General features: G+C 51.7%; 1 protein-coding gene across 1 annotated transcript in view; it reads right to left on the reverse strand.

Moving 5' to 3' along the window:
- The window catches only part of LOC116285931 (P protein-like), a 186,513-nt gene extending 179,133 nt beyond the window's left edge, over nt 1-7,380 (reverse strand). Inside the window, exon 1 of the mRNA XM_072940872.1 lies at nt 7,101-7,380. Within this exon, the coding sequence (XP_072796973.1) occupies nt 7,101-7,255 (155 nt within the window). The 5' untranslated portion in view covers nt 7,256-7,380. The remainder of the gene's footprint in view (nt 1-7,100) is intronic.
- Between the last annotated feature and the right edge of the window lie 1,804 nt (nt 7,381-9,184).

A 9,184-nucleotide genomic window follows, 5' to 3' on the forward strand; every position in this document is an offset into this window, starting at 1 on the left:
TAAAAATAGAACTACCATAAGACTCAGAATTTCCACTCCTAGATATATATCTGAAGAAAATGAAGACACTAATTTGAAAAAATATATGCACCCCAAAGTCTAGCAGTGTTATTTACAACAGTCAAAACATGGAAGAACCTAAGTGTCCATCAAGAGATGAATGGATAAAGAAGATGTGATATACATATGTATATTCATATGTACATATAGAATGGAATATTACTCAGCCAATAAAAAGAATGTACACTACCATTTCCAACAACATGAATGATGACCTGGAGGGTATTATGCTCAGTGAAGTAAGTCAGACAGAGAAAGACAAATACCGTATGTTTTTACTTATGTGGAGTCTAAGACAAAATAAATGAATATAACAAAACAGAATTACAGATAAACATAACAAACTAGTGGTTTCCAGTGGGAAAGGAATGGGGGAGGGATGAGGTGGGGGAAGGGGATTGAGACGTACAAACTGTAAGTTATAAATAACTAAGACACAAGGATATAATTTACAGCACAGGGAATATAGCCAATATTTCAGAATAATTTTATATATAAGACCTATAAAAATATCGAAGCACTATGTTGTACACATGAAACAAATATAATACTGTAAGTCAACTATACTTCAATAAATAAAAGAAAGAAAAGAGAAAATGTTATTAATAACAATAAATGGCATTTGCTGAAAAAAAAAGAAAAGAAATGAATGCTAGCAAAACATCAAGTTCTCTATCTTAAATATATTCAATTTCTATTTGTCAATTATACCTTAATAAAGCTGGGGGAAAAAAGAAAGTGGGAAAAAAACCCATATGAGTGGTTAAGCAACCTGTTATATCCACACCATGGAATCCTACTCAGCAATAAAATGGCACAAACTACTGATACATGCCACAAGTTGCGTGAATGTACTTTCAGAGTGAAAAATTTTAAAAGCTAATCACAAAAGGTCTTATACTGTATAATTCTGTGTATGTAGCATTCGTTTTTTTTTAACATTTTTTATTGATTTATAATCATTTCACAATGTGTCAAATTCCAGTGTTCAGCACACTTTTTCAGTCATTCATGGACATATACACACTAATTGTCACATTTTTTTCTCTGTGATTTATCATAACATTTTCTGTATATTTCCCTGTGCTATACAGTGTAATCTTGTTGTAGCATTCTTGAAATGACAAAATAACGGAAATGGGGAACAGATTAGCAGTTTCCCCCAGGGTTCAGTAGGGGGTGGGGGCAGAGGGAATGTGGGCGTGGCTAAAAGGGCACCTGTGAGGGGGTCCCTGTTGTTTTGGGAATGTCCTGTATCTTGAATTTCCTGGCAGTGATGTATGATAGTTTTGCAAGAGGTTTGCCATCGGAGGAAACTGAATAAATTTATGCACACAGAGGAGCTCCTATTACAACTGCACGTAAATCTACAATTACCTCAAAATTAAAAATTTAATCTCCCTGTCTTCCCAGAGTCCTTCAGCCATCACCCAGCTCCTTCACAGCACAACTACTCCAGACTAAATTCATTTCTTCATTGAACACACTTCACATAAGCTTATTTCCCCCAAGTTGATGGAAAACAATCTTAGGGTCATGGGTAACCTCCATGCCCCGGCCCTTTCTGGAGTTCCCAGCAACCTTCCCTGCAGCACCCCCTTTTGGGGGATCATGGGGCCTCTGGTTCTTATTCACCTTGGCTGACTCTCTTCCTGCTTCCTAATGTCCATTTTAGGCCCTCCCTCCCTAGATCTCAGTCTTAGGGCTTTAAACACCGGCCACTCTCTGAAGACATCTGTCTCCTGACCCAGCCTGCCCAGTGCCGGCCTCTCCCGGCCGCCTCTCCTGCAGCCCCACTCAGCGTGGCCAGGTGACCCTGCTCTTGCTCAGCGCACTTCCTGGCCACCTTCTTGGGGTGACCGAGGGCTCTGCTCACCCAGGGGCCCTTCCTTCCTCTTATCTTCCTCATCCCATTCTTCCAAACACATTCCAAATCCTCCTGCTCGCACCTGGTCATTACCTCCTATGCAGTGACCAGGACACCCCAGCCCACACAGCCTGTGTTCTGGGACCACCCCCAGCACCCCAGCCCCTGCTGAGCTTCCTGGGACCCAGAGCCTCAGTCTGGCCTCGCCCAGCTGAGCCCCATGTGACTAACCTACCAGGCTGAGCTCAGGCTGGCACAGACCCCTACGGTCAGCAGGAGAGGGACCATCCCTGGCACCCTGGGCGCAGCTGTCAGGATCAGGAGCCCTCCATCCAGCCAGACTTCCAGGCCCCTCCTAAGCAAGACTCACACCAAAATGACCAAGTTCCCACCAATTTTTAGAATAAATGGATGGTTGTGGCTAATGCTTCACACCTAATGGAACATCCCAGTCTTCACACCTGGCCTTACATACATCCATCTCCGCCGCCAGCTCTGCCGCCCTCCCCACCAGCCTGGTAGCCGCGCTCCCCACTGGCCTCGGGCCCCTCCCGCTGCTCAGTCTGTCCCAAGCCCTCCACCACTGGCGCTTACCAACCCTGCTACCCCGGACGATGTGCCCAGGTTGGTTAAGGGCTCACTGGGACGACAGCACGGGGTGCAAGGGTGGCCGGGGGAAAGTGCACAAGGGCAGGGCACTGGTCGCCCCCTGCTCAGGAAACAGAGTTCTGCCTCCGGGCCCTCCCCACCTGGCCCAGCAGCTGCTGTTCGTTGCACTGGGCCTGAGGGGAGGACTCCACAGCAGTGCAGACGACGGCGGGCCGGGTCCGAACCCAGCTGCCTCCTCAGAGCTGGTGCCCTGGCTGCATCCAGGCCTCCGCAGGGTCCTGGGCAGGGGGGCCGAGTTGGTGTCACTGTGTGCGGACACGGCATGGGCTGGGAGCTGAGCAGTCAGCAGCCCAGAGAGGCCCTTGGGGAGCTCTGCGGAACGAGGAAGCCTGCGGAAGGGGACCCCAGGAAGTGACCTCACTTCCCTGGCAACCGAACCCAACACAACTTAGAACCCAGGTCACCGGGCACTCACTCTGTCGAGAAGCCCCTACTCAGCTCACCCGGTTGGTCAACTCAGTTCAACTCAGTCACACATGTTCTGCTGCATCCCAACACCCCGAGGCCGCGGTCCCCAGAAGGCCCGCAGCGAGGGCCTGGGACAGCGGTGCCGGCGCTGGCTCAGCTCTCACGCCAGGCGCCTCTGGCCTTTTGGCCACAGGGACCCAAAGGTAACCCAGGGAGGCCCGGGGCAGGCCCGCCCAGGCCGGGCCACCACTCAGACCCCACCCGGGTATAGCCCCACATCCCCTTCCCTTTGCTGGTGGAGGTGGGCAGTCATGTTGGGCTGGGGTGGGGGGGCCTGCCTCAAGCACGAGCAGGTCAGAGGCCTGGGGGGCCTGTCACGGCCGCAGCCCGGGTCCCAGCTGGCGGGCTGGGCTGTGGCCAGCCAGGCAGGGCCCTGCCGCCCGAGTCGAAGCCCGTGCCCTCTGGCTGTGTCTCTTCCCTCCCGGGTGGCCGTCTCAGCTGACCGAGGTCCCAGTCTGATCTGGCAGCAGAGGGTCGAGCGGGCAGAAGCGGGAGTGGTCCTGGCCGGGCATGGCTCTGAGACCTCTGGGCTGGGCCGGCTGCCACTCACTGTCATTGCAGAGCCGGACGCTGCAGGAACCGCTGGATCAGGACACCCACGCCGCCTCCCCGAGCGATGGGCCGCTGCATGCTTCTCAGGGCCAGCACCAGCTCCGGGTGAGTCTGCACACGGAGGGGTCCCCGCCACCACGACGGCCTCCTCCCCAGAAACCGCCCAGGCGTCACGCCAGGGTCCTGCCCGCGGCTGATAGACAGCTCAACAGACCCGGCTCTGACCTGGAGCAGCTCCCTGGGAGTCAGGTGGAGGACCAGGAGCCCACCGAGGCACAGCCCCAAGGTGAGAAGGGCGAGGCCGGTGAACGTGCGGAGGTGAGGGAGGGCCGAGGGATGGGCCACACAGGGAGGCGTCCCCAGAGGCTGCTGCTGGCACCAGAGCAAACATTGGTCTCACACCACCTGTCTACAAGAGTTCAGTCACAAAACACATCCTGTGGGCACTTGCTGTTGGGAGCTGTCCGGAAAGCTCTGGGAAGATGTCTGGCCTTGAAGAGGCCCACGGAAAGGGAGGCACGAGGCTCAAGTTTTCCTCTCACAGCACGAGCGAGCGCCTCCACGAGACTGAAAGCTCTCTCCACTTCCAACAGTCACAGATCCAGAGCAGGCGGGGGCAGGGGAAGATGCCAGAGACCAAAACCAGGACCATCAGGATCCAGCGGGAGACCCCGAGCTCCCTCCTGCTGCTCCTGCAGCTTCTGCAGCTCCAGCAGCTAACGCTGCTCCTGAAGATCCTGCCGCTCCTGCTGCTCCTGAGGATCCCGCAGCTCCTGCTGCTCCTGAAGCTCCCGCAGCTCCTGCTGCTTCCAAAGGTCCTGAAGATGCTGCACCTGCAGCTGGAACGCTGGGCCACGGAGAGCCAGTTCAGGCGTCACCAGCCCCTGGGGCTGAGTCCCCTCTGCGCCCACCCGCACCTTCTTCTTCAAAATCCCACCATGAATCCCCTCCCACACCCGACCCTGACTTCCATTCCCCTGAAGTGATTTGTGCTTGCTTTTTCTTCACTTTCCTCTGTTTCTTTCATATCGGTTATGGCATCCTTTATTTTGCCTTTTTAAGTTTCTTTTAATAAAATATAGACTTGGTCCCTCTGAAATTGTGCAATTCAGGAGCACTGGGTGCCTTCACGATGCCGTGCGACCATCACTACCATGCAGGCTCACACCATTCCTTTCTTCAAAGTAAGAACTTGGATCCACAGCACGCACTGCCCCCCACCCCCTCACCCCCCAGCCCCGAGTCCTCTTCCCCTCTGGGTGTCTTTACCTCTCCTGGGTGTTCCCTGTCAATGAAGCCACAGGAAAGCTGGCTTTGCGTGCCTGCCCACGTGGCTTAAGCGGGGGCTGGTGATGTTTTCTTTTGTTTCCACTTGAAATCGCATTTTGATTATTTGAAAGGGAAATCCAGGTGGGCTAGAGGTCATGTGCAAAATGAAGCCCTTTCGGTAACTCTGTGCATAACCTCAGGGGAGGCACTGCTCTTCCCCCTGTGACACCACAGACACAAGACACAAGGGAGATGCTTAGCTCTTCCTGGGGCAGAAACAAAAGCACGCAAATCAAGAAACCAGCAAAAGCCCACAAATATAGCCGGAAACACACTCCACGACCCGCACGTATTGTTCCTCAGAACCCAAGGTTGGAGAAAGGCTACACATCCCGGGGGTCCAAAAACCTCTCGAAACCCAGTGCTCTAAACAAACACAACACACACAGGCAGTTCCAACGAGAGGCACAGCAGGTGGCCAGTGTGTGTTAGACGTGATCGACCTGTCGCGGGAGGACACAGGCAGATGGACACAATCTGGAGACAGCACTGGCCACCATGACGCTGGCAGGTCTTTAGCCTGGTGACAGCCAGCCCTGGTGACAACGTGAGGAGGCAGAGGCCCCAGCAAATCCCCCGGAGGGACGAGACAACAGACACTCCTCTCCAGAGAAACAGTATGCAGGACGCATCAAAGGGCACAGGCACAGCAGCCCTTCCCCGGCAGTGCCGATCCTTACAGCTGACCCCACCAAAGTGCTCGCACAACTTGCAAAGAACTTTTTACTTCAGCAACATGAAAAGAATCAGTATATCATCAAGGCATTTTCAGAAGTGACCTGCCCTGGGTCCTAACAATACAAACACGTAAATACACAGATACGCACGTAAATGTACACGCACATGCATCCAGGAAAAGAGACAGAGAGACTGAAACACACAGAGGCAGATGAAGAGAGAAAGAAAGAGAGAGAGAGACAAGACAGTCGCTGAGAGACAGAGAGGGGGAGAAGGAACCCCGGAGCTGGGAACGAGTGGAAGTCACACCCATTTTCAAAGCATAGATTCTGAGGATGAAAAGCTTATTTCATTTAATCCAGAAAGAAAGCTACTCACAGGCTATCTTTATTTGAGAAACCTCATTCTCCCCTGGTCATTTATTGCGATGTTATATTGAATTGAATATAGACATGTTCCATTCAACATATACACATTCATATGCAACAAAATATATAGTATACATAAATATATATATTTACACACTCAATTTCATATTCTATAAAAGTAACCTGAAAGAATTTGAATGGCAGAGTATACAGTTGTACAAAAAGCCACCTTTCACAACACATTAAGCGATGTCTTTCCTATTTCTCTGTAAGTCCTATGGTAGCCAAACGAGCCACTAAGCACCCTAAAGATCTGTAATGAAGGGTGCCTCTCTTTGCTACTTTTATGCTTTTCATGTCCACAGCATAATCGGTGCTAGGAAGAAACTGATTTTTTTGGCCTTGGACCTCAATGTCACTATGCATTTGGTTGGCTTAGACTTTCCAAAGAATAAAATCATCCATTTGTCACGTCAAAGAAACTACCAGAAAACAAAATTGTCAAAGGAGAGTTATAATTTCCTATAATGGAAAATGAACCTACCTTGTGAGAATGAAAGTTTTTCCAAATTGTAAACGAGTCAGATCAGTTGGGGGGCTGCGGGAGCCAAGTGCACCAGCCCCTTCTAGGCATTCAGGGGGCGGGCGACTCCGAGAGTCCGGGCGCGGGACGGCCTTGGCAGCGTCACGAGCTCCACGAAGGCTACCGCGCCCGTCACCAGAGCGCCCAAGCGGAGGGGGCACAGCTTTGGGGCCACGGGAGGGATACGGAGCAACAAGGGCTCCGGGGTGCTCGGGGTGGGGAGCAACAAGGGCTCCAGGGTGCTCAGGGTGGGGAGCGACAACGGCTCCAAGGTGCTCAGGGTGGGGAGCGACAAGGGCTCCGGGGTGCTCGGGGTGGGGAGCAACAAGGGTTCCGGGCTGCTCCCCGTGCCCATAGCTGTGCACCCCCGTCGCCCAGACCGCCGGCGCCCGCCCTCCCGCCCCGCAGTGGCCCGCGCGACCTTCCTCCCCCAGTGTGGACCCGGTGCGGCAGCCGCCGCATCCTCCCTCCTTCTGGCGCCCAACTCCCGGCGCCCCGCGGCCGCCGCCGCTGCCGCCGTACTCACCTCAGGGGCGCAACCGGCACAGCCGGCCGTCGGCTTCGTTCCCGCCGAAGCGTCTCGCTGCGGTACTCCCTGCGTGGGCGGGCTGTCCCCGGCGGTCGCAGGGGTTCCGGGGTGGGGGGGCGGGGAGCACCAACCGAAGCGCCGCCTGCTGGCATTTTCCACAGGCCGGCGCCACCGCAGCCGCCTTGGGTCCGCACAGCCCCCTGCCGGCCGCAGCACTGGCTATCTCGCCAAGCCGACCAGCCTCCGCGGACAGGGGACGGAGCCACTGTGCCAGAGGAAGGCCGGCCAGGTGTGTGCGCAGACTCCTTCCTGTGGGGACTGCGCGCATGCGCACCAGCGGGCCGTGACCAGCGGCCGCAGCGTGGGGGCGGGACCCGCGGCGGCTGTGTAGGGGCCCGCCCCGCCCAGGGGCGCTGGTCTGACTCAGCCAATCGGGAGCTCCGGGTACCTCTCTCGTGATTGCTTTGAATGGTTCTTGGGCCGCCTGAGGCAGCAGCAGGCTGGCCATGCCGCTGCCTTTTTGGGAGATTTGCTGAGATCGGGAGGGGAACCCGCCCCTCATCCTTTCGCCGGAGCCCCACCCTCGACAACCTACAGAATGGGAGAAAACAGTTGTAAATGACTCGACTCACAAAGGCTTAATTTCCAGAATATATAAACAGCTCATAATACTTAATAACAAAACACAAAAAAACCCAATCCAAAAATGGGCAGAAGACCTAAACAAGCATTTCTCCAATGAACACTGCAAATGGCCAATACGCACATGTAAAATTGCTCAATATCTCTAAATATCAGAGAAACACAAATCAAAACTACAATGAGGTATCACCTCACACCAGTCAGAATAGCCATCACTCAGAAGCTCATGAAGTTAATGCTGGAGAGTGTGGAGAAAAGGGAACCCTCTTACACTGCTGGTGGGAATGTAGTTTGGTGTAGCTATTATGGAAAACAGTATGGCTATTCCTCCAAAATCTAAAAAAACAGACTTACCCTATGATCCAGTAATCCCACTTCTGGGTTTTTATCTGCAGGGAGCTCCAATGAAAAAGATACCTGCACCTCAGTATTCAAAGCACCACTCTGTAAAATAGCCAAGACATGGAAGCAACCTAAATGAAACAACAGATGACTGGATAAAGAAGTTGTGCTATTTTTATACAGTGGAATACTACTCTGCCATGAAAAGGATCGAATAAAAAGGATCAAATCATGGACCCACATCTCTGACTTTCCTGTCTAAACAAGAGATGCAAAATCGATCAGGAAACCAGCTTCCACTCGAAATCCACATCTTTCAGCTCCAGGCTCTAATTGCTTTTGCAAATTCCACATCTGGAGAAACACTTCTGCGAGCAAAGTATGTTTCATGATTATTCTTCCTGTTACTTACCTGCCGTTCTTGTCCAAATCATCATAAAAATCTAAGTGTGTTTTTAAGTGCTAGTAAAGCAGTTACAGCACTGTGGATTTAAGTTTTCAAAATGAATGGCGATTTCCCTATTGAAACATAAACATGATTCAAAGGCTCAGGCTTAGTTTACACTTTGCAACTCTTGGTGGACTGTGTTTTTTCATCTCTGTCTGTACTTGGTTCTGTAGTAGCGGTGCTTTGGTTTTTCTCTGTCTTTTTAACTTTTTTAAACTTTTTTATTGAGTAATAGTCATTTTACAGTGTTGTGTCAAATTCCAGTGTAGAGCACAATTTTTCAGTTATACATGAATATACATATACTCACTGTCGCATTCTTTTTCACCGTGAGCTACCACAAGATCTTGTATGTATTTCACTGTGCTATATGGTATAATCTTGTTTATCTGTTCTACAGATGCCTGTCAGTATCTACAAATTTTGAACTCCCAGTCTGTCCCTTCCCACCCCCTTCCCCCTTGGCAACCACAAATTTGTATTCTATGTCTGTGAGTTCTCTTTGTCTTAATCATGGAGTCAGTTCCTATTACTCTTTGCCTTAGTGGTGTTAAGTTGATGATTGTTAAAGATGATAAAAAGAATCAGATCCATTGGGCCACGTTCAGTAATGGGATTGCAGCCTGCTTTCTGAGGTGTGGAGTGTGTT

The sequence above is a fragment of the Vicugna pacos genome, chromosome 17 (genome assembly GCF_048564905.1).
Source record: "Vicugna pacos chromosome 17, VicPac4, whole genome shotgun sequence".
NCBI classification, from domain to species: Eukaryota; Metazoa; Chordata; class Mammalia; order Artiodactyla; family Camelidae; genus Vicugna; species Vicugna pacos.